The following is a 26,389-nucleotide window of genomic DNA, read 5'->3' as shown; positions in this document are numbered from 1 at the left end:
CTCTTCTTCTTGTTCTTCTCCCTCAGTATCAGGTCATCTGGAGGGATGTAGCGCCTTGCAGATGTCCCTTGTTGAGTATCCGTTGTCATCAAACACTTGCTGTAGGTGTTCTAACTCTGCTGCCAAGCTGTCTGAGTCTGACAGTGTTTTGGCTCAGTGAAAAAGTGTTCTCAGCAACCCATTCTTCTGTGCCAGATGATGGCAGCTGTCAGCCTGTAGGTATAGGTCGGTGTGTGTAGGTTTTCTATACACACTATGGCCTAATGTGCCGTCTGTCTTTCTTTTCACCAGGACATCTAGGAAAGGAATTTGACAATTATTTTCTAGTACCATTGTGAACTTAATGCTGGAGCGTCTCGAGATCAGATCAAGAAACTCGTGCAGTTTATCCTGACCATGTGTCCAGACGACAAATGTGTCATCAACGTACCTAAAGAAACAGGTTGGCTTGTAGGCAGCGGTCATAAGTGCCTTGTCCTCGAATCACTCCATAAACAGATTTGCCACTACCAGAGATAAGGGACTACCCATCGCCACTCCTTCAGTCTGTTCATGAAATTGGTCTCCACATAGGAAATATGTCGATGTTAAGATATGCTTGAAAAGGTCCAACACAGCTCCACCAAATTTTTCACTGATTAAATTGAGTGTGTCCTGAAGTGGTACCCTAGTGAACAGAGACACAACATTGAAGCTGACCATGGTGTCTTTGTTAAAGATTCTTAGGTTTTTGAGATGTTCCATGAAGTCTGATGAGTTACAAATGTGGTGGATGCACTTTCCCACATACGGTGCTAACATCTTCTTAAGGTGGGTGGCTGTAGGGTAGATGGCTGCACCAATATTGCTTAACTTATGACACAATGGAATACCCTCTTTATGGACCTTGGGCAATCCATATAATCTAGGTGGTACTAGTGCCTTAGCTTTCAGTTGCTTGACAACCTTCTCAGGCCATCCTGTTTTCTTGAGCAGAGCTCTGGTTTTCCTGTCCACTCTATTGGTGGGGTCATTCTCTAGTTGTAAGCAGGGTCCTGTAAAAGCTGACTGATCTTCTGGTCATAGTCGATCTTCAACAGTACGACAATAGAATTCACCTTGTCTGCCGGTAACACCACTACACTTTCATCTTTCGCAAACTCTTGAGAGCCATCTTCTCATCTCTTGAAATGTTTGTTTTAGATGGTCTGGCTTTTGTGAGTGCCCTGCATGTATCTCTACAAATCTTTTCTGCAGCATTTGATGGTAGTGTATTGACCACTTGCTCCACAGAGCTGATGAAGCTGGAGATTGGCAGGTCTCGAGGAGTGACTGCACAGTTGTGGCCCCTTCTGAATACTTTTAAAGTGGCATAGTGCCAGTATGGCCCTGGTAAGGGAAAGGATCCATGATATGCGGCATAGACTGGACATCACCTCCAGGACTCTGCTTCTACTACACCTGGACTTGGCAAACAGCTTAGCACCATAGGACTGGAACAGGATGGACGGTACATCATGGTTGCTGGCGGCATGCATTAAACACAACGCTAGAGCTCAACAACTGGCAAAATTTGAGCACATGAATAAAAAAGTGCAACAGGCACATGATACTTGCAAGGTGGTAAATTTGAGTGGTCGCCCATTAGAAGATGCCACCTTAAAAGTACTCGGAATGGGCCTCAACTTCGCAGCCACCCACCTTAAGAAGATGTTAGCACCGTATGTGGGAAAGTGCGTCCACCACATGTGCAACTCATCAGACTTCATGGAACATCTCAAAAACCTACGAATCTCTAACAAAGACACCATGGTCAGCTTCGATGTTGAGTCTCTGTTCACTAGGGTACCACTTCAGGACATACTCAATTTAGTCAGTGAAAAATTTGGTGGAGCTGTGTTGGACCTTTTCAAGCATATCACATCGACCTATTTCCTATGTGGAGGCCAATTTTATGAACAGACTGAAGGAGTGGTGATGGGTAGTCCCTTATCTCTGGTAGTGGCAAATCTGTTTATGGAGAGATTTGAGGATGTGGCACTTACGACCGCTGCCTACAAGTCAACCTGTTTCCTTAGGTACGTTGATGACACATTTGTCATCTGGCCACATGGCTGGGAAGAACTGCACGAGTTTCTTGACCATCTGAACTCAACCACTCCAGCCTTAAGTTCACAATTGAACTAGAAAATAATTGTGCAGATAGGAGGATGAAACTGTGATACTTTATTACAAATAGCGCATGCATGCAGTCATACAAACAGGTTATCATAAGCTGGATTCAAAGAGTAGACTGAATCACTATTTAACAGCAGATATGAAATAGCACACCAAAGAGACCTACTAAGGTCACTGTGTGCACAATTGATTTTGATGATCAGTACGAAATCCCCATAGAGGGATCTCCCACCCCTGCCCACTCACCTGAGGGAGTCATTTCTTTTGATATTACACTGATACTTCTGGGTCTCCTACAGCTATCGTTCTGTTGCAGGCTGCCAAGTGGAGCATTTTGTGACCATTTCTGCATGGTTATGAGGTGGTAGCCCTACTCCCACATGTGTTGACTCAGTTACTATGGGGCCCTAAAGACACAGCCGTAACAAGAATGAGGGATGTGGTTGGTGTCATCCTGTTGTGAGAGTGGTGTTTCAATGTTGACAATTTCCATGAGAGGAAAATGGTGATGAAACTCTTCAGAGGGTGTGTCAGCTTGTAAGATCTATATTTCAGGCAGACGTCCAATATCCTCTTCTGGGTTCTAAACTGGTTTCAGAAAGTGAGAGGAAACTATGGAAGATTTCCCATTTATAAGTATTCACCTATCCCTTGGATGTATACTTAAATTTTCCCCAAAAATCTCACTGCTATCAATTTCATGCTTCAGTCACCTTTCTGTAGCAAGTATTATGTGAGCTTCACAACTTTTCAGGTGAACCTCAACCTCTGATACTTTGTTGTGAATGCTTTGGCAGTTAACCACTAGGATTTTAATACTCTCACCTGTGGGAGGCATTTCTTTCAATCTTACACCAATACTTCTGGGTTTCCTACAGGTATTGTTATCTGTATTGTATGGAGAGTTGCTTATTAAAAAAAAAAAACCCCTGTGCTACCTACTTAGCAGCCTCTGATGTGTAGTCCACACCTGACCCATTTAGGGGGACCCACAGTTCTCAACCCAACAGCACATGTCCAGGATGTCGCAGCTTAGCTTGTCACTGAACCTTTGAAGTCTCTGGCTCAGTCCTTCCATTGACTCAGAACAAGAGGACCACAATCAGTTCTGGGGACAATGTGCAAGGCTGGTCTTCTCAAACTTCTCTACCAGTCACTGGAATGACAAATGTATGACTCAGAGTGCAGTCGTCAGGCATAATTTGTTCCAATGTGCACCACACTCTGCAGTTGGTTGCACTGTATCCATAAATGGCTGCTAGAACAGTCTCTTCAACATACTGAATGGCTGCATTTTTAACTGGTGCCATATATTACACGAGAGTGAACAAATAACTTCAAATTAAGCCTGCTGATCATCTTTTAATCTGTTCAGCTAAAAAGTTGCTAATTCCCTTTAATAATTGAAGCAAATACACAAAATGAGATTTCTGAAAAGGTGACAGAAAAATCTGTGGTAAAAATTACTAGTTTCCTAAAACGTTTTGAGGTTAATTACAGTTGTTAGCAAACTCAAAAACAGAATTGATTTACTATTAATTTACTATGACTGTTGATTGTATATATGGCTACTCCTCTTTAAGGGAAAACTAGATCTCATACGATATGTTGGTTAGCATATCTGTTACAGTAACCAAATCACAAATGCCTATTTATTACAAATTAGATTATGCAAAAGACAATGGTAGCTTCTGGAAGTTCTCAAATATGCATATTTATCTTCACTGAAATACTTTGAAATTCAGGGGTGATGTATTCTTTGGCAGTAACTGTGTACCACAAATGCTGATTTGCTATGAAATAACTTACATATCCAAAACCCTTGTATCGGTAAACTTACAAAAATATAGTTTTGTAAGCATCTGAAAATTCTCAGAAGCAACCATTTCTCATATAATTATACAACGAAATTAGAGAATGATTATTTTGAATGAGGATAGGTCTACTGTTTTCAAAAACTTTAAGAGAGCATAAATAAGCTTAAGCCTACAATTGACAATAACAGTAAGACTATACTGTGGCCCTCGCAGCTCTTCAAAATTTCACAGTATATCACAATACAAATAGGTATTGATACAATCAATGAAAAATTATGCAGAAGCAATGCAAACAGTAAAATATGCTAATCTAGACTTTCAAAATGGCACTGAATTTGTACATGAATTTACTGAACTGGCAGACTCTTGTAGATAGATGTAAACTATTCCAAGGAAGTCCTCTAACAATGTTTCAAGAACTGGTTTTAAATGGTATCATGCACATTGGGATCACAAGGATAAGATTAGAATACATACAGCATGCACATAGGCATTCAATCAATCTTTCTTCCTGTGCTGCATATGTGAATGGAATGGGAAGAAACCCTAATAACTGGTACAATGGGATTTAACCTCTACCATGCACTTCACAGTGGTTTGCAGAGTATAGACATAGATGTAGAATGTCTGTTCATCTTGTTCTTGGACCCTATGTTGACCAGTGAAAGACGGTTGCAGGTGTGAATAATGTTGACCAGTGTAAGACGGTTGCAGATGTGAATATTGCCTTAGCGAAGCAGTACTTGTGCACGATCTGCCAACATTTTATGATCACCATGAGGTTGTAGAGGAGGTGTGTTGACATGAGCAATATATCACTTGATTTGCCTTACCAATTCCAGTAACACAGTGTCAGCAGATGGTGGAACAGGATTCATAACATCTACTGTGAGAACAAGGCATACTCTGCATAAAATATCTGCCATGGATGCTTGTAAATCTGCTTTGTAGGCATACCCCAAGGAGGACCAGCATCCAAGGCAGTGCTTCAGTCCACTGGCCAATGTGTTACATTAGTACTGTCTTAAGTGTGGAGTGAGAATTTCAAGGCCATTACGTTGGGAATGGTATGCTGTTGTCTGAAAGCATTGAACACTGTACAATTTGTACAGTTTAGAGAATAGGTTGTGACAAAGCAAGCTGGGATATTTTTACTTCCCCTCTTGTTTTGTCATCTGCCTCCTTGGAATTCATTTTTTCACTTTTAACTAATTATCATTAACATACATGCATATAATCTGCATTTTCATAAAAGAGGAAGGTTGGCCCTCAATTTTACAGAATATAACACCAGATCTAATTTTGTGCTTAGTTTTATGTATGTAATTAATTTTCTAATTTATTTTGACTATGCCTAGTTAGTATCTTTTGTTGTAGGGTGAAATCAGTAATTGATTCATAACTTAAATTCTATTGTTGATGTATAAACAAATATAATTTCTGTACTAATTATAAACATTTGGAGGAACAACTAATAGTATTCTTAAAGGAACTATTTGGCTCTACTCGAAAACATGTTAGCAAAGCTGGCTCTTAATTAATTCTGAGGTAATTAACAGTTTTGTCCAAATTATTGTTTTTGCATACTTATATTTGTTAATTTCATGATTTAAACAAATAATTAGGCCCAACTCTTGTAGTAGAAGAAACTGTTGAAAAGACTGAATTTTTTGATGTATTCAGTTAATTTAATGAGTTAAGTTGTAATTGTAATTTCTGTAAATTAAACATTGGACAATGTGAAGTTTCAGTACCTATTATTGTGAGGATATTTTGGTTCTGAGACAGTCACTCCACAGCCAAGTTTCAGCCGAGCAACCTGTGTTGGTTAGATTAACAACAATGCATCTGTGAAATAAGTGTAACACAATTAGGCCATGAGTTAAAACAATGAGTGTCTGCTCCATATGTACCTTTATATTCTTCAAGAACTGTGAACTTTGTGGTTAGGTTTTTACTGTTTGTAGATGTTCACTAGTAAACTATTGTAGCAGTATGTGGAGCTTTGCCTGCAAACTATTAATGAGGCTTTTGGAAAGTTAAAACAATAGTGCACTGGCCATATATAAATGTGTATTATGGGGGGGGGGGGGGGGGGTTGTGAACAATGAAGGTAAACTTCTGTGAAATACAACTGTGTACCTGTCGACTATATTATTTAAAGTAGTCAGTGTTGTACTTCCACACCCCATTTTTCAGACAGTATCACAATGCAGTACATCAACACCAAGGACAACAAATGAAGAAATAAAGAAGGCAAACTGTCACAAGGTGTGATTTGAATTGGCATCCTTTGTCTGTGGTGACTGACTTAAGACAGATGAACCTTGCTATCAGCATCTGTAGGAAAGCCAGAACTGTACTCTCTGCTGTCATATCCACCAAAAGGCCTCTACCCAAGTTGTGGCAGTGTCTATTGCTGGCAGGATATAACCATAGCTGTTGAATTCTGGTAGAGGTACCACTGCTTCAATGCGTATACTATTGCTAAAAAAAGAGCTAGTGTTCAAATGTTATGTCTTTCTGTGCTCCACACATTGATCCACTATAAGTGAGTGATTGCCTTTCCCTTATTTTATGTACTGTTCCCACTAGGCTGAAGTGTGTGTGTTGTATGAGCCCTTTGGTATTGTATTTGTGTCATGTTTCAGAAATGCTTGACGTTTGGCCTTGCTGCCCTAGCAGTTGATGCATGATCATGTTTACTCCCTGAAGACAGATTTCACATTAGGTCACATGAAACTCTGACCAGCCTGGTGATTGGTCCAGTTCCAGCATGCAACATACTGTACTAATCAACAAAAATCACTTTGCAGAATTTTTGTGGAATAACTGGACATAACCTATGACGTGACATACCACACCAAAGTTGTTTGTTCATACTAAAGATTGTTGCTTGTTCCAGTATCAATTTGGTGATGCTGTCTTGCAGAAGTGCTGCAATTTGCAGGTTGTGCTGCTACACTTCAGCCAATTCATCATCTATATTGGCACTCACTGAGTTGATATGAGAGAGAAACTTGAGCACTACATTGTCTGCTCCCTTAGTATAATGAATGTTGTTGTGAATGATCCTGTAAGACTGCAGTGAGAGAACCAGTGGAGTGTACCAGCCATTCCTGGACTGAGTATAGCCTGCACCACCACCCAATTAATTATTTGTGAAAATTGTTAGTGGGCATCCTTTAATCCTTTAATGCCATCACAAAAATGTTGGACTGTTTCATAGAGTGCCAATAACCCTTTGTCAAGCTGACCATTTTCACTGTGATTCCATGAGTTTCTGAGAAAATAATCAGAGTGGTTGTTGTTGACCTTCTGTCATATGTTGTAAAACTGCAACAAGGGCAGTGCCACTGGCATCCTTTGAAATATATGTGTGCTGAAGGCAAGGGATGTACCAGGGTTGCTGCTTGGTGGAGGTAACCTTTCATTGAATCAAATATTTGTTGCATCTGCTCATGCTACTTCAGAGTCTGCTTGTCATGAACATTCTTGCTGGCTAAAATATTAGTTAATGTATATGGCAGCAGTAGAAGTTTACAATCCCCAGGAAACTTCATAGTTTGTGAAAAGTTATCAGTTGAGTCATCCGCTTCATGAGTTTAATTTGCTCTTGTGTTGGCCAAGTGCTGTACAAATTGCTTAGTGGCCTAAAACGGTAACTTCCTGCCTGCACAGGTGGCACTTTCCATTTTTGTCAAATATGAGAAGTGTTCAGTAAGTAATGCAACACACATTTTGTCTGAAAGCAGGGTGGTTTTATTTAGGATTCCAGTACACCATATTACTCCCCATTCTTTGGGCTACAAAGCCCTATTTTTTCAACATAATCTCCATTCAGTGCAATGACTTTTACCACTTTACTGGGAGAGTCTGTATTCCCACATGGTGCCATTCTACTGGTCGACATCAAGCCAACATCTTGATGCATCAATAACTTCCCCATTATCCATGCACTGCTTCCCATTGAGTGTATCTTTCATTGGGGCAGACAGCTGGAAGTGAGAAGGTGTGAGATCCATTCCGTCAGGTGGATGAGGAAGAACAGTCCAGTGAAGTTTTGCAAGGTCCTCTCAGATGCCCAGTCTTAGGTGAAGCCTTGCTTTTTCATGGAGAATGAGAAGTTCATTTGCATTTTTGTGGTGAAGAACACTCTAAAGTCATCGCTTTAGCTTCCCCAGGGTAGCACAATACACTTCAGAGTTGATTGTGCCACCATGAGGGAGGACATCAAACAAACAACCCCTTCAGAGTCCCAGAAGACCATAGCCATGACACACAGCTTTAAGCTTTTTCTTTGGAGGAGAGATGGAGTGGGACCACTCCATGGATTGCCATTTTGTTCCTGGTTTGAAGTGATAAACCCATGCTTCATCACCTGCAATGATATTCAACAAAAAAGTTGTCACTATCAGCCTTGTAACGCAAAAGCAATTCCACACAGGTAGCTCTTTGTTGCTCCTTATGGTCTTCTGTTTGGTGGCGGGAAATCCAGTGGGCGCACACATTTGAGTACCCGTCTGGTGGATGAATGTGTCAGCACTACCAACAGAGATGTCCAGTTGAGCAGTGAGGTGTTTGATTGTGATCCGTCGATCATCTCAAGTGAGAGTATCCACAAGTTGCAAAACTGCAGCTGTCACAGCTGTGTGCAGTCAGCTACCATATGGAAGATAGACAGGTTTGCATGATTTTGTTGTGATGCCTCACTAGATTTACGTACTGACACAGGAGTTATTGTAGATTCAGACCACTACCTTGTAATTGTGAAACTAAGAGCTAGAATATCAAATTCAAGAAAAGTCAAAGGAACACCTCAAAGTAAGTACATGGTATCAAAGCTAAAAAAATGAAGATATCTCTAAAACATACTCTGAGAAGGTTACTGAGAATCTTTCATTATACATCCCTAGTTTAAGTGATAATCTGGATCAGGAATGGAATGCTTGCAGGGATGCAGTCATTAAGGCAGCAGAAGAAGTGCTAGGGAAAGAAGGAAAACAACCAAGGAATTCCTGATCTGATGAAGAATGTAAGAGAATAAGTCAGGAGAAAAATCTGTCATACAGGAAAATGCCTGAGAAATCATATACTCATCTAGCAGTAAGAAATTATCAAGAAAAAAGGAAAGAAGAGAAGGAACTGTATTGGAGAAAGAAAAGGGAATGAGAAAGAAAGCAGATTGAAGAACCGGAAACAATTCGAAAAACAAATGATGTTAGAAAATTTTATGGGACATTACTAACTAATTATTAAGGGGTATTGAGTAGAGTATTTCAGTGACCTGTTGGATGCTTCAGAGTCCCCTATTGAAGATATCCCAGTCTCTCCAGAAGATGATGCCATAGTATCTCCCCCTTTCCCAAGGAGAAGTGAACAAAGCAGTTGCCTGATCAAAGAACAATAAAGCACCAGGGACTGATAATATAACATATGAACTATTGAAAGCTGGAGGAGTTGGGCTAAATCATAGGATCTCCAAGATTGTGTGCCTCATCTGGGAAAAGGAAGAGTTGCCAGAAGAATGGAAAGTAGGAATAGTATGTATGGTGCATAAGAAAGGAGATCTATTTGAATGCAGCTATTACAGGGGCATAACACTCTTAAATGTTGTATATAAAATACTATCAAGTATCCTGTTTAATAGACTTTCACCTACAGCAGAAGACATTATTAGAAGCTATCAAGGGGTGCAGGTTCAGACCAGGAAAGTCAACTGTAAACCAGATATTTACTCTCCAACAAATAGCAGAAAAGACCAGTGAATTCAATGTTGGTGTGCACCATATTTTCATTGACTTTAAATCTTCATATGACACAATAAACTGGGCCAAACTCTGAGGCAGTGAAGGAATTTTGAGTGCCCGGAAAGTAGGTGTGTTTAATAGAGGTAACCCTGAAGTACCCCCAGTGTACTGTGCAAGTGCAGTCCAGGCTATCACCTCAGTTTCCCACTCAAACTGGGATAAGGCAAGGAGATGGAGTTTCCTGCTTACTTTTCAACATGGCACTTGAAACAGTGGAATGTGAATCAGGTATTCAGACAAGAGGTACTATCAACTATAGGTCTGTACAATTGCCGGGATATGCAGATGACGTGGATTTAAAGAGCAGAACACTTAGAGATCTACAAAGTGCATTTTCAGCTCTAAAACAGAGTGCGGAAAAGAGGGGCCTGAGAATTAATGAAGGAAAAATGAAGTAAATGTATAATGGCACTAACCAATCCTTACAGCCGACAACCCTTGATCGAATGACATTTGAGTGAGTAGAATGTTTCACCTATCTGGGCTCAAAGATAGAAGAAAATGGCACCACCTGTACTGAAATTATGGCTCACATAAGTGCTTCTAACCGATGCTACTTTGGAATGTTGCAACATTTTAAATCCAAGCTTCTATCACGAGGGACTAAGTTCCGACTTTACTAACGCTGATATGCCCAGTACTTATTTACAGCTCAGAAACATGGACAATGACAAAGCAGGGTGAAAACAAACTGAGATGACATGAAAGAAGTATATTGAGGAGTATTTTTGGACCTTTATATGAAAATGGGACCTGGAGGAGGTGAAGGAATGATGAACTTTATGACTACTATAAGGAGGATGATGTGGTCAATTTCATAAAGCAGTGTAGATTTAGATGGGCTGAACATGTGACTTGATGAGACAGATTCTGCAAGGAAAGCATCGGTTGCCATAACTGGAGGTCAACGGCAAAGTCTAGAGAGGAATGGCAGAAAATTGAGGAGGCCAAACCACACCCCAGGATGTAGTGCCAATGGAAGAAGAAGAAGAAGAAGAAGAAGAAGGGTAGCACAATACACTTCAGAGTTAATTGTGCCACCACGAGGGAGGACATCAAACAGAATAACCCCTTCAGAGTCCTGTTACTTTACCAGCTGAGGGCTCAGCTTTGAGCTGTTTCTTTGTAGGAGAGATGGTGTAGCACCACTCCATGGATTGCCATTTTGTTTCCAGTTCGAAGTGATGAACCCATGCACCATCACCTGCAATGATATTCAACAAAAAGTTGTCACAAACAGTCTTGTAACACAAAAGCAGTTCCACACAGATGGCTCTCTGTTGCTTCTTAAGGCCTTCTGTTTGCCAGCAGAGAATCTGGTGGGCACACACCTTTGGGTACCCCATCTGGTGGACGAGTGTCCAGTTGACCAGCGAGGTGTTTGGTTGTGGTCCATCGATCACCTCAAGTGAGAGAGTTTACAAACTGCAACACTGCAGTTGTCACAGCTGTGTGCAGTTGGCATCCATACAAGAGATAGAGCAGGTTTGCATGATTTTGTTGAGATGATAACAGACACCTCATCCAGTGACTCACTGTGCTTCTGTTCACTGCCAGTCTCCATAACATTGTTCAAACTCCTATGAATATCTGCAATACTCTGCTTTTCTGCCAAGAGAAATTCAATTACAGCTCTCTGCCTGGGATGCACCTCCACTACAGACATCATTTTGAAGGCTACGTATAGCACTGCTACCTACTGAAACTTCACGAAACTATAGGCACTGAAGTGTGAATATTCCATGGTGTTCCACAACAAAGTCCGTATTTTTCAGGCAAAATTGGCCAATAAAAAAAAGTGTTGCATTATTTACTTAATGCCCTGTATTACAAATGTCTCTAGCACTTCAAAGATTTTCCCCAGATCCTCTTCATGCTCTTATGAAGATGCTGAGAATATAGGAATGTTGTTCAAGTAAGGGAAGTAGAAAGAAAACTTATGGAGGACCTTGTTGAATAAATGCTGCCATATCTGGGCAGCCTAATTTAAACCAAGTGGCATGAAAAGAAATTTGTACAGTCCACAGGCATAATAATGGCATTTTTGGTGTGTCTTTCAAGGCTAAAGGAATGCGTAAGCATGCCCTTTGACAGTTGAGGACACTGAAAATTGACACATTGGCTAATGTGTGTACAAAATCCTGAATGTTTGGTATGGAGTATCCATCTGTCACCATACAAGCATTCAGGACCTAACAGTCCCCACACAATCTATAGGAATTATTTTTTAGAACCAAGTGAATAAGGGAGGCCCAAGTGCTATCCAAAAGTTGCATAATCCTCAACTGTGACAATTCATTGATTGCTGCCTTTGTAGCACATAACTTGTCTGGTGCCATACATTAAACCTTGTGGAAGACTGTGGATTCTGCTACAGTATTGATTTTACGCACAGTATTGTCTCTGACACCACTCACAGCTGGAGGCTGGTCCACAAATGACAGAGCACAGGTAACACAGTGTTGCATTGACATCATTGTCGCTGACCTGTATTTTCTCAGGCGGTTTTTCTTGAAGTCTGTGGGTGGAACATCTTGAGCATCTGCAAGATTTCTCTGCTCCATTATCAGCCACTGCTGATTCACATAATCCTGGATGCAATGGACAGCATCACTATGTGCTTTCTTCACATTCTCAAATCCTCCTGAGACTATGCTTCTAAATGTAACGAAGTCCTAGTTAACATCTTGTCTAGATAAAGAAAGTGTTTGTCCTCCTTGGAGGAACTGCAAAAATCATTTTTTTTAAATTTTAGCTTTTCTCCATCCAGTAAAAGTGCTTGAATGTGTTGGTTTGGCATTGGTGGCAATTCCACGTGGCATGTAGTACCCTGTGGAAGACCCGGGTGTTAGAACTGCCCAGTACACCCACTCAGCACTTCCTATTCCAGTCCTGTCACAGGCTTATCCTACCACATCAGCGGATGGGCCACCTGTGGAAGCAACCAGTTTGTGTAATAGCTCTGATGCAAACATGCTCAGATTTTTATATTGCTTTGACCATCAATCAGCCATCCAACAGGAGGAAGGATCACCACCAAAAATGTTCAAATGTGTGTGAAATCTTATGGGACTTAACTGCTAAGGTCATCAGTCCCTAAGATTACACACTACTTAACCTAAAGTATCCTAAGGACAAACACATACACCCATGCCCGAGGGAGGACTTGAACCTCCGCCAGGATCAGCAGCACAGTCCATGACTGCAGCGCCTTAGGCTGCTCGGCTAATCCCGCGCAGCAAGGATCACCACCAAACTATGGCCAAGAGTGAAGTGGACCAACCTGTTGCATAACATGCATGTGAATATTACATGCTTCATTTCAGTGGCTGCTTCACAACCTGGGCCATATGGATCCTCCTCTCCATCAACAGCTTTTCTGAACAGCTCCAATGGGAGTTATCCTTACAATGTGTTCTCTGCACCTGAAATCTTCCTGTGCTCAACCTATGGTAACCTACTGTCCCCATACCCTCTGTCAGATAGTTTCCGCTTCATCTGTCCTATCATCTCCTCAAAACTCATGTCCCCTCACCTTTATTTTTATTGTGCACTGCTCTCTGCCAATACACCCGTCTTCTCTGCTCCTCTCCTTTTCACTATTTTTTATACTCCCCCCCCCCCCCCCCTCCCACTCCCACTTCTAGTCCCTCCGCACTCTGCCAGGCAGCACTGTTTCCTCTTCCCCCACCCATACTCTGCTATCCCTTCCCCTCCTCACTCCACTATGTTCTGTTGCTACTGTTCGATGCTTTTCAGTTTCTGTCTGGCCTGAGCTGACAGAGATAGCAGTCGTGTGTGTGAGTTGTGCTTGCTTGTGTGAATGTGTGTGTGTTTTTCTTTACTGATAAGGCTTTGGCCAAAAGCTCAATTTCTAACAGTCTTTTCATTGTTCCTGTATGCACCTCAGTGTGTCATTTTTACAGTAAGTAGCTACCTATCCTTTCTATAATAGTTGACAAGATTGTTTTTCCTACACACCTGCATTAACTTACATTTTTTCTACATTCAGAGCAAGCTGCCATTCCTCACACCATCTACAAATTCTGTCTGTCATCTTGTATCCTCCTACAGCCACTAAACCACAAAGCTTCCTGCACTTCTCAGCATCAACAGCAAACAGCCACAGATTGCTGCTCACCCCTTCTGTCACGGTAATCCAGATAGACGATGGGCTACCTTCCACAGGTCAAATAGAATCATCTGCAGGCAATGGCTGTGAGTAGGTCTGTTGTGATGGTTGACATTATGTTGCATAATATTCATTGAACATTTGTCTTTTTCCTCTGCAGCATCAGTGTGCAATGTGTCTAGGGTGTACAGAATGGGAACATATTAGGATGTTGTCCTCTGTCCTCAAGATGTCTGTTTTTCTGTGGGGTGTTGTACTTGGCAGAGGAGTTGGTTGTACTTGTGTTGGTCAGATACTGAGTTAGTGTTTGATGGCTGTGGTATAAGTCCAACATGGCAGAGTCCATTCTTCATTGGCACTTTTGTCTGGTGGCCAAGATTGATGCTGAAGACTGACACGCCTCGTCTTAAAGGTTCATAACAGCTATTTCTTGCATTCTTGGTCTGATATTTTTCACTGCCATAAACTGCTGTATTTCTTCCCTTACTACCTGACATATAAGAGTGGTGAGGTCATAGCAGTATTCCACAACTGCTATAGCGACCCGTTTGGGAAGCTTTTTTCCCCCAAATGTCTTGGCCCCACTTGATTAATTCCTCTGTTGTCATGACATCCTTTACCAGAAAACCTTGGTACATCTCTTACTTGGATTCACAATGTGGCATAGGGACAAACCATTGAGTCTGCAAATTACCGTTGGGCTGTGCCATCCTATGGACCTTAAGAATGATGCACTGCTTGTATTGCAGTTTCAGTTCATGTAGCCAGTGTGTTTTAAGTTGCCTAATTGAAGCCAATATAATGTACATGTTTTGAAGTACCTGGTGTCTCCATCAAACAATCCCACATTATAAACACAATCAAGTCCAAATTTGAAACAGGGTCATCAGTGACGTACAGCACTTAGCACTGAAAGCACATTTATTATGGACACCAACATACAGACAGAATGGAACTGCCTCCTTGACAGAGAGTGCTGCTATTGATACAAACATCGAATATTCTAGAATATGGAAACAGTTAATATTGTCTTTAACCTTAACAAAGATTTAGGTAATATTTCTTTATTAGGTAAATTTTAATATTGATCTTTTTGTAGTCTCAGTTTGGTTATTTATTTAATTATTTTTACCTGACAAGATTGTACCTTACAACACACTCTTACACTGAACCAGGGTTTTACATGTGTAGTACTTTTTACATCCCTGTTTCTTAAAGAATGATAATTACTTTTATACAATAAATAGTAATAAAATGGTGCTAATATAATTAAACAAGTTATGAATGTATCTGAAGTCAATAATTCACCCCAATTACTGAATATGAAAGATATTATAGCAATGTTTGTTGATTTCAAAAAGGACTTTGATTCTGTAGACAGTAAAACTATAGATAAAATATTCTGAGAAGTTGGTATAAAGCCTAAATTAGCAAATGTAGTTCATGAAAAACAGAAAGTGAAATTTTGTGTGAAAAGTCTCAGCTCTTTGAAATAACCACAGGTGTATGGAAATCTGATGGAGAGTCCCAAATTCTTTTTAATTGCATTCTAGAAAAAGAGTGAGAATTTGGAATGAAAATCTAAATGAACATGTGAGCTCACCAACAAGGTTGAGAAGGGAAAACAAAAATGTTGAAATAAACTGTCTCGATTTGCAGATGACTTTGCTGTACTTTCTGAAAATGTGACGTCTGCTGTCTTTCATAATAAATATCCTGTAGGACTGACTTAAGAATTTCTGCATAAAAGATAAATAAATGAAGTTAAACAAGCATTAAAAATACACTGAAATTCATAAAAATTGATATTGGCAAAAATAGAGAAGGTAAAAAAGGAAAATATTTTGGGGGAGATAATCCAAGAAAATGGTATGGAAAAAGATGCTATTGAGAAAAGAATACATAAAATGGGAAGAGCATACGGTATAATTATTAAAGAATGTCACAATAAAAAAATGCTTGTCTAAAAATGCAAAAACAAGGTAGTACAATACAGTAGTAAAGCCAGAATGTCTCTATGGAAGGAAGTATATAGCATTAAACTACATTTAAATAAATTAGAAAGACTAGAATGGTGAATCATTTGGAAAAATATTTGGCCAACAAAAAACTATGGAAGGTTGGAAATTATGAAGTAACAATGAAATTTATTAAAACATTCAGAACATACATGAAATAATGAGACAAAGAAGATTGGTATTTTTTGGACATTTATACTGAATGGAAGACAGTAGATTAACCAAAAAGATATTCAATATTTGTGAGATAAAAGGTCAACAATAAGTTGGATCCATATAAAAGCTGAAGATACAACTGACAGAAAAGTGTTAATGAGAAAAATATTGATATAGAAGGTTTCTAAGGACGAGAGAGGAGAAGAACTGGTCTGAGGTGAACAGAGAACAGGACGAAAGATCATAGTGAACAGATGAAAGATTACTGGAAGAAAAGAAAAGAACAATAAAAAAGGAATTGGATTCTGAGAAGATAAGTGAGAAAGTGCATGAGTATGGCTGCAAAATCTGTTTGGTGTTGAACACACAACTGATCAATGAAAAGAATTGTGTGTACAATACTATAGACCTGTACTTCTTGTTCACTGCTATGCTTGACATGTAAGTCTAGAGCTAGTTCAGGTGCTGAGGCTTTAAAAGATACACATATAAGACTGAGAATTTTACTAGCTTTTAGATGATACCTTTCCCAGAGATACAGAGAAAGACAGTGCACTTCTATGCATTCTCTCTCTCTCTCTCTCTCTCTCTCTGCATATGATGATGTGAAGTGTGGATTGGGATGGGGAGATGGAACAGAGGCAGAGGAGACTATGATGAAGACTGTATGGATGCATGATGAATGAAGTTGGGAACCTGGAGCAGGGAGGAAGTGGGTGTGGGCAGGGGGTTGAGGCCAGGAGGATTACAGTTTGCAGTATGTGTTGCAAGGAAAATTCCCATCTACTTAATTCAGAGAGACTGGTGGGGCAGAATCCAGATCATGTGGGTTGTGAAGTGCCCATTGAAATTGATCATGTTGTGTATGGCAATATGTGTGGTACTGCATGATCAACTCTGCTCCTGGCCGCAGCTTGGCGGTCGCCATTCATTAATATGGACAGTTGATCGGTTGTCATGTCCACATAAAATGTTGTGCAGATATTACAGCAGAACTGGTATATGACAAGAAGCTATCCAAGTTCTCAGTATAGTTCATGTGCTTTTTGAAGACTGAGCATATCTGCAGTTCAGAGCACAGTTGAGAGAACTTGACAACCTCTGCCCAATGTTTCCCTGATGATGGCAGCATCTTTGTAGGTGTTGTGGGCCTGGTTGATGTATACTGAAGAGCCAAAGAAACTGGTACACATGTCTAGTATTGTGTAGGGCCTCCATGAGCACACACAAGTGCCACAACATGACGTGGCATGGACCTGACTAATGTCTGAAGTAGTGCTGGAGGGAATTGACACCATGAATCATGCAGGGCTTTTCAGAAATCCGTAAAAGTACAAGAAGGAGGAGATCTCTTCTGAACAGCGCGTTACAAGGCATCCCAGATGTGCTCAATAATGTTCACATCTGGGGAGTTTGGAGGCCAGTGGAAGTACTTAAACTCAGAAGAGTGCTCCTATAGCGATTCGGCATTTGTGAGATGTCGCATTGTCCTGATGGAATTGCCCAGGTCTGTAGGAATGCACAAGGGACATGAATGGATGCAGGTGGTCAGACATAATGCTTACGCACATGTCACCTGTCAGAGTCATATCAAGACATATCAGGGATCCCATATGACTCCAACTGCACAAGCCCTAAATCATTACAGAGCCTCCACCAGTTTGTACAGTCATCTACTGACATGCAGGGTTCATAGATTCATGGGGTTGTCTCCATACCCATTCACGTCCATCCACTTGATACAATTTGAAATGAGACTAGTCCAACCAGGCAACATATTTCCAATCATCAACAGTCCAGTGTCTGTATTGACAGGCCCAGGTGATGTGTAAAGCTTTGTGTCATATAGTCATCAAGGGTACACAAGTGAGCCTTGGGCTCTGAAAGCCCATGTTGATGATGTTTCATTAAATGGTTCACACACTGACGCTTGTTGATGGCTCAGCATTGAAATCTGCAGCAATTTGCGGAAGAGTTGCACTTCTGTCACATTGAATGAGTCTCTTCAGTCATTGTTGGTCCCATTCTTGCAGGATCTTTTCCATCCTGCAGCGATGCTGGAGATTTGACGTTTTACCAGATTCCTGATATTCATGGTACAATTATGAAATGGTTGCATGGGAAAATCCACACTTCATCACTACCTCAGATATGCTGGGTCCCATTGCTCATGTGCCAACTATAACACCATGTTCAAACTCACTTAAATCTTGACAGCCTGCCATTGAAGTGGCAGTAACAGATCTAACAACTGCACCAGATACATGTTGTCTAACATAGGCATTGCTGACTGCAGCGCCATATTCTGCCTGTTTACATATCTCTATATTTGAATACACATGCCTGTACCAGTCTCTTGGTGGTTCTGTGTATATTTACAATATATTACTTGAAATTTTATACTTCCATGTTTCCTCTCTCTCTTCCAATGATTTTCTTCCCCCATCCTCTTTCTACACTGACTGACACAATAAAAAACAGAATACTGCAATTTCTTGAAACAATTTTATTGTAAATTTTTATTTGAAATTCCTGTCACTTTTATGACTCTAAAGTAGTACTTTGTGATAGAATATTATGATGTAGAGTTATCTACAAATCTATCAGAAAAGGGACTATAAACAAATTAAGCCAGAGACATGGAAGTGACATGAATGGAATCACACTTCAGGCAAATTATGAGGAAGCTTTTAAAGGTAATGCATTTTCAAAAGCATTAATATCTGCTCTTGCACCAATCATGGCATCCAGTCTTTCAAGATTGCCCCTGGTTAATGCTGCAATGTCCTTTTGAGGAATCACCTCCCATTCTTTCAAGGGGGTTACCATAGGCCTTGTAGGGTCTCTGAGTAGTGCTGATGGGCCCTTCTCTCCAGCTGGTCCTGTATGTGCTCAGTAAGATTAAATCAGAGCTTCAAATAGAACAAGCCCTAATGTGAATCTCTGGTTCATCCAAGAACTCTTGCACATTTCTTGGATTATGTGGGCATGCACTGTCATGCATTAATGTAAAACCATCATCAGTAAATAGTGCTGAGTGCAACATGCTCCAAAAGGATTTTCTTGGCTTACTGATGTGCCGTAAGGCTCCCATGCTCCTTGAAGATCAAATCCATTTCTGCAGTTATACTGATTCCTCACACTCCATTAGGGAACCACCCAGAAGGCATCCTGAATGAGAATCGGTTTTCTCCTTACCCACTCTCTACCATCAGGTTGCCACAGGCCATATCAGGACTCAATGGCGAACAACATTTGTGCACTCACTGTTGTACTCTTCAGCATCAATATTCCCTTGCAAAAGGTAGGCAAGCAGTGTGATGCTCTCAGGTGAGTTCTGGGCTCATAGCAAATCTTCAGGATTGAAAATTGGCTTCTTCCAGTCTTTTTCAGATAGTTCTCTCATTAACATTGGCCCCTCAAACTTGGATTTGATTTCATGCTTCAGTGACGAGACGGTGGCAGAGAACTTGAAGTTGTAAGAAGTGGTCATCTTCTTACATACGCTGCTCTTCTTGGGCCTGATACAAGTTTCCTTGCTTAGCCTCCAGTTTCCCTGTACCTTCTTATGATTCTGGCATATGTCAAAAGTGTAGTTCCAATACCACTGCAAAGTAGTGCACACTATGACCATCTTCCACCAATGCAATAGCTTTTGCAACATCTTCAGGGCTTAGCGACATGTTTACTCCATGCATTGTTGTTTCCTCACAATACCATATCAGTAACATTCCCCATCTAAAAGTATAGGATAAAGTGCTACACTTTGATATAACAGATAATTACGCATAATTTTTTACATGTTTTGTTCTTCATGCTGATCAGTGTAGTGTATATTTCCATTATCTTCTCCTCGAATTTTCTCACTGTGTTTTTCTAATATGGTTTTATTTAGTTGTTTTAGATTTCCCTATACTTGCTGTAATGAGGATGAATATATTTGCATCTCCTGCCATCTTTCCTTACTTTTCTCTTCAACTGAGTGAAGTGGCACAATGGTAAGATCCTGGACTTGCATTCAGGAAGACAATTCCTCAAATCCCCATCCAGATTTATATTTTCTCAGGTTTTCCCTAAACTGCATAAGGCAACTGCCAGAAAGGTTCTTTTTGAAAGGGCATGGCCAAGTTACTTCTCCAATTCAAACTTTTGCTGTGTCTCTAAAGACCTCATTGTCAATAAGATGTTAGTTAAATCTTAATATTCTTTCCTTCCTCCTTCTTTGCCCATTTGTCCTTATTCCTTCTGTTGAGCTGTGTGGTCTTTTTGGCACAATTGGATTTTAAGCTCTAAAGTCCTTTAAACATGTCTTTTGTTCTACTTTCGCAATTCCATTTACACCTTGTAATTTTCTGCTCTTGTATGTAGAATAAAATTTCATCTTTTCTTAACTGATAATTTTTGCTGCCACCACTTCCACTGACACTATCACTACTTCTTCCATGTTCATTACTCGCCATTACTCTAGAGGAGGAAATTCTCTGTGGAATGTCGTAAAATGAGGGACAGGAAAACAGCCACTTAATGGAATACATCACTATTGATTTAAATAAAACAGCTGCAGGTGGTGTCATAGGTAGCAGGTCTGTTTAATAATCATTTCTTAAATGAAGTAGAAAATATAAGAACAAACTGTTCAAGAGGAAAAACCAAAACAGTATGTCGAAACAGCAACATACATGAAATTCAATGTTATGGATGCCTCCTCCACTTTTGCTTCTGAAAAATCACTTCTCAATTTGATGGTGTGTCCAATAGAGTGCTAAGTATTTGTTCCCATATAATGAGCCATGGTGTTTCTGAAACATATAATGGATCACTAACTCAGGGAATTTGTCCAGAGTTTGGCATCTGTTATTGTTAAACCCCTTTGTAAGAAAGGCAACAGGAGAGATGCAGCAACTACAATCTCATCTCACTACTGACATCATTTTCCAAAATTTCTGAGCAGGTGATGTATTCTAGAATAGTATCCCACTGAGTAACAAAAGGGAATCATGGTTTGCATTTCAGAAGAGTTGCTTAACTGAAAATGCCATTTAAATGTTCACTACCCAGAATATACAAGTACTAAATAACAAAACAGCAGCTGTTGGTATTTTCTGTGACTTACCTAAGGCATTCGACTGTTTGAGTCTTAATAGCCTCCTGAGCTAATTGAGGTTTTATGGAGTTGGTGGTATAGGAAAACAGTGGATAATATCATCAAACCTAACAAAAAGGATGTGCAAAGTTATACATAATAATTTGACCTATGTGGGTGGGCTTCTGACTGAATAGAAATAACTTATGGGGTTCCCCAAGGATTGAAACTAGGTCCACTATAGTACCACATAAAAAAAAGCTGCGCTGCGTAGGTATTACCCAAATGAGTTAGAAATTGGTATAAGTGATGTACATGTACATGTACAAGCAAACAAGTGATTACAATTTCAGAAGAACTGGGTGATTTATTCAAGAGAAGGAGCTTCACAGATTGAGGAAGTCAATAACACATTGTTCCATCTCTAGCTCTTATGCAAGCAGTTGGCTTGCCATTAATTGATACAGATATTGAATGTCCTCCTAAGGGATATTATGCCAAATTGGCACATTAGAACATCAAAATCCTGAGTTTATTAGAGTGCACTGCCCACAATGCTCCAAACATTCTCAACTGGAGAAAAATCCGGTGACCTTGCTGCCCAAGGTAGGGTTTGCCAAGCAAGTACACAAGCAGTAGAAACTCCCACTGTGTGCAGCTGGGCATTATTTTGCTGTAATGTAAGCCCAGGGTGGCTTGCCATGCGACATAGAATATCATCAAGGTATCGCTGCACTGAAAGGATGCCTCAGATGACACTAAAAGGGGCCCTGCTAAGGAAAGAAATGCCACCCCAGACCATCACTCCGGTTTGTTGGGTCATATGGCAAGCAACAGTCATTTTGGTATCCCACCACTGTCTGGGGCATCAACAGACATGTCTTTGGCCTGGAATCTCATTGACTGGAGTAGAATTAACTTCGGCGATGGATCCCGCTTCAAATTGAGCCCCAATGATCAGCAAAGAAGTGTCTAGGGATGCGATGGACAGTGATGTGAACCAGCTTGATTGTATCTGTTAACTGATAATGCATTTTGTAATGCAATGGCAGGGAAATTATTTTTCCAATTAACTGATAGTGAAGGTGTAACTTTCCAATCTACATGGAAAATATTTGTCTTTTTTTTTATATACATGGTTGGAGGGAGCTTACAGCTTCATGTCAGGCTAGGCGTTTTTAATGTGATATTTTTTATTAGAGACTATTTATCATGTCTAACATGAAAGGTATTTTTAGAAAAATGTAATATTATTATACTGATGCTGTTTCTGCTGTTATGATTAGCAAGAAACATGGCATCTACACTTCAGTTTTAACTTGAAAGTAATGTGTTTTTGATCTGAAAGTTGGAGAATTAAGCTAGAATTTGTATGAAAGAAAGGTAACATATGAAATGTTTGCAAAACTTGACATTCACATCATATAAGTTTCTCACAACTGCAGTTGTTAACATTACAAATTAATGCAACATATAGGACCCAGTTATTGGTACTAGCATGTTGCATTAATTTGTAATGTTGACAACAAAAGTTGTTAGAAATATACACATGTCTGTCTACAAATTTCATCAAATTAATTTTTTTATTATAAAGAAGCATGTATTATAATCTGTTACAGGGATATGTGGCATTGTAATTGGGCACCCAGCAGACACAATAAAAGTGCGTCAACAGTTAATGGGCGATACAGGCCTAGTGGATGTTATCAGACGGACGTACAAACATGAAGGGGTAAGTTTGAAGGCCATAAAAATTGTTTGTGTTGGAAGCAACACTTTTTTTTTTTTTTTTTTTTTTTTTTTTTTTTTTTTTTTTTTTTTTTTTTTTTTTTGAAAGTACTACTGCATAATTAATTTCTTATTTTGCTATATTATAAGCAAATATAGCAGGGAAAGGTCTATGAAGTACATGTCGTAACTTGAATAATGTACTGAAAATGACTGCACACACTGTGATAAGCTCAAAACATTGCTAAGTATTATTCAGTAAAGCTACCTCCATTTTTGTTGCCATATTTCTTTGTTAAACTTGCAGAGCCTTTGTATTGAAATGTGGTTTGGGTGGAATAAACGTTCCATTTACTTGTTCTCTAGAAACTGCAATTCAGTCAATAGCAAGTCAAAGATGCTTTATTCTAATGAAATTTGATCCAAAATTTAATTATCTCAGATGGTGATCGTACTCTCAAACTATTTGTATGGTTGAAAAAGTTCTTCTAATACCTGAATGTATAAACAGTGTTAAACTGTCATTTAATATTTCTTTGTAAATAAAATTACTTCATCATTTCATAAGCAAGTAAGATGGAAAATTAACTTTCAGCTCTGTACAAGTTTACTGCCTTCTAATTAGACAGACAGTGTCAAAATGTATGTTGTTAGTAGCAGACAACTGCAGATTTACTTCTCTATCATTTCATGTTCATTACAATTACAGTTAGATTATTTAAATTACAATAGCATCAACTGATGCCCAATGGAACCAGAGTTTTGCAACAGTTGCTGCCAGGATCTTATCACTATTGCTGGTTGTCACTTCAGTTGTAGCAGTGGACAGTTCAGCATCTCTGGCCAGAGCATCAAAAACTCTGCCATTGGCATATCTGGTTGTCCTTCATTTCATCATGAAACAAAGAAACCAAACATCCATGCAATAAGCAGCTGTAATAATATAAATTTAAATCAAATACCTTTACATGCATTAAATGTAATTAAGTCATCTTAACACCTGTATTTGCTAAGGAGGTAAGAACAGCAGCATGACAGTTTCCACTATTCTGTTACTCTACATATGGCACTATATTCAGTAACATTGACCTCATAGAGGCATATTTTTGAGTCTCCTTGGTTCCAGCGCCAGAAGCTTCTCTAGTGTTAAATATGTCATATGGCCTTTACTATCGTAATTGGTTACCTTTTGGAATATTTTCAGCCAATCCTATACTCCAGCATTTCATGGATCAATTGCTACAAGGTATTTCAAATTAAACCACATACTTTGGTGTGATCTTGATTACAGGTATGACTCTAGAGGACATCTGGCACAACCTCAAGCTCTAGTTACAAATACATGTACAGGGCTAAAATGGAACTTGTGCCATTGTTCTTTCATGCAACCATCCTTGACCTATTTGTGGTTCAACCTCTCCTCCAAGGAAATTATGTCCAACACTGCACCTAATGGCCTCTGCAATTTTCTAATAACTTACAGGGCCTCCACAGGTGAAGGCCACAGCGCGTTTCGTCACAGGGTTATTTGGTAACCGTGATAGCGTTACGGAGATGTTTAACAAACTCAAGTGGCAGACTCTGCAAGAGAGGCGCTCTGCATCGCGGTGTAGCTTGCTCGCCAGGTTTCGAGAGGGTGCGTTTCTGGATGAGGTATCGAATATATTGCTTCCCCCTACTTATACCTCCCGAGGAGATCACGAATGTAAAATTAGAGAGATTAGAGCGCGCACAGAGGCTTTCAGACAGTCGTTCTTCCCGCGAACCATACGCGACTGGAACAGGAAAGGGAGATAATGACAGTGGCACGTAAAGTGCCCTCCGCCACACACCGTTGGGTGGCTTGCGGAGTATAAATGTAGATGTAGATGTAGATGTAGCATCTTCATGGTCACCTTCATTGCACTCACTTGGACATGTTGCATTCACCCCAGCAGATGTTGACAATGAGGCCTCTTCCTTCCAAATGGATGCCTCATGTGGGGGCTGATGAGTTCAGGTGCCATCTACCCTGGATCCACAGGATATTCTCAGTATTTAATGTTTCTGTGGTGTATACTGTGTTGTTCACAGATGAACTTCCACAGCACCAACAAAATTGACTTCGTCTCCACCACTCAGCTCAGCAGCTGCCTCATTTTCTGCCCCCGGCAGACCCTCCAGTCGTGGGGCAACCTGTGTTGTTTCCATTAGCCTCATCCTGCCTGGGCCTTCTGCAGCAGTGCCCAAGGACATTGATCTACTGCTCCGTCCAGTGGGATGTCCCGCCCAGACCATAGACCACCTACATTTTGCTCCATCAGTTGTCACTTTGGGGTGAATGAGATATGGTAATGCTACCTGACATCACTATGGAAACAGTAGTTAGTGCAACATTACTGGTGACCACCATAGTGCCACTATATAGAGAGAACTTGTCTCCAGAAGCTCCCTCTACAAATCCTGCCCAGGCCTGGTCAGAGTCAGTTGTAATGCAATCAGTGAAGTGCACACTAATTGGCATTTTGGTATGGTATACAGTGTTTATATTATGGACTTTGTTATAGGTGAAACTCTGATATTGTGTGAACAGGAAATTTACAGGGATGGTTAATTAAAATAGCTTACCCTCCTCTGGGAGTATTCTGTAATAGATCTTTCTGTGTCAAATACATCATGGCAAGTTTCTGCTAGTTCTGTCGCACACAGAAATAAATAAAAAGTCAGTGCAAATTAGTCGAATAAGAAATGCGTACATGCTCACAAAAATGCGCACCCACACAACCAGGACGTATGCAACCCCCCCCCCCCCAAAAAAAAAAAAGAAAAAACACGCACACATCAGAGAATACTTGTAATTACATTGTTACATTTTCCACTAACTAGCTTAGTGCAGCACAGTGCTTAAAATGTTTGTTCAGTGAAAGGTAGTCCAGTGGTCACCATATAGCACTAACTTAAGAAACTCACCAACAAGAACAATACAGAACTGTAAGAAACATGTCACTATAAATAAATCAGATGAAATTACCTTCACCAGAAAGAAGAACAAAGAAAAATATATTTTAAAAAGTCAACTATAAATCAAAACTAGTGAAAAAGTAACTGTCAAGGTGTTGCAATGTGTAGGAAAGACATTACTATATTTAAGTTCTGAGCAGAATAACTCTGAGCACTACCAAGATTTTATTTCTCATGTAATTACTGTGTGATTTCTTATTTGTTATAATGTAACTGGCTAGATAAAAAATATACTCATAACGCTGTGGCAGGAGAAAACGTACCTAAATGTTAAGTAAACATAGAAGCTTTCAGAGTCAGTGGCTCCTTCTTATGATAGAAGAGATGAAGAGGATGGAACAGGGATTAAGGAAAAAGGACTGGTAAGGTTTGGGAAATGGGGAGAGTTCAGAGACATTGCCAAGAACCCAGGGTCAGGGGAGACTTACTGAATGGGATGAGAAGGAATGACTGACTGTTCAGCACTACACCAGACAATATTTGAAGAC

General features: G+C 40.0%; 1 protein-coding gene across 10 annotated transcripts in view; it reads left to right on the top strand.

Moving 5' to 3' along the window:
• LOC126175285 (solute carrier family 25 member 45-like) overlaps positions 1 to 26,389 on the top strand; it is a 113,009-nt gene that overhangs the window by 36,522 nt on the left and 50,098 nt on the right. For all 10 annotated transcript variants that reach the window (XM_049921953.1, XM_049921961.1, XM_049922018.1 and 7 more), the window contains one exon: positions 22,793 to 22,905. In XM_049921953.1, the coding sequence (XP_049777910.1) occupies positions 22,793 to 22,905 (113 nt within the window). The remainder of the gene's footprint in view (positions 1 to 22,792; positions 22,906 to 26,389) is intronic.

The sequence above is a fragment of the Schistocerca cancellata genome, chromosome 1, assembly GCF_023864275.1.
Source record: "Schistocerca cancellata isolate TAMUIC-IGC-003103 chromosome 1, iqSchCanc2.1, whole genome shotgun sequence".
NCBI classification, from domain to species: Eukaryota; Metazoa; Arthropoda; class Insecta; order Orthoptera; family Acrididae; genus Schistocerca; species Schistocerca cancellata.
This window is presented reverse-complemented; position numbering and strand designations above follow the sequence as displayed.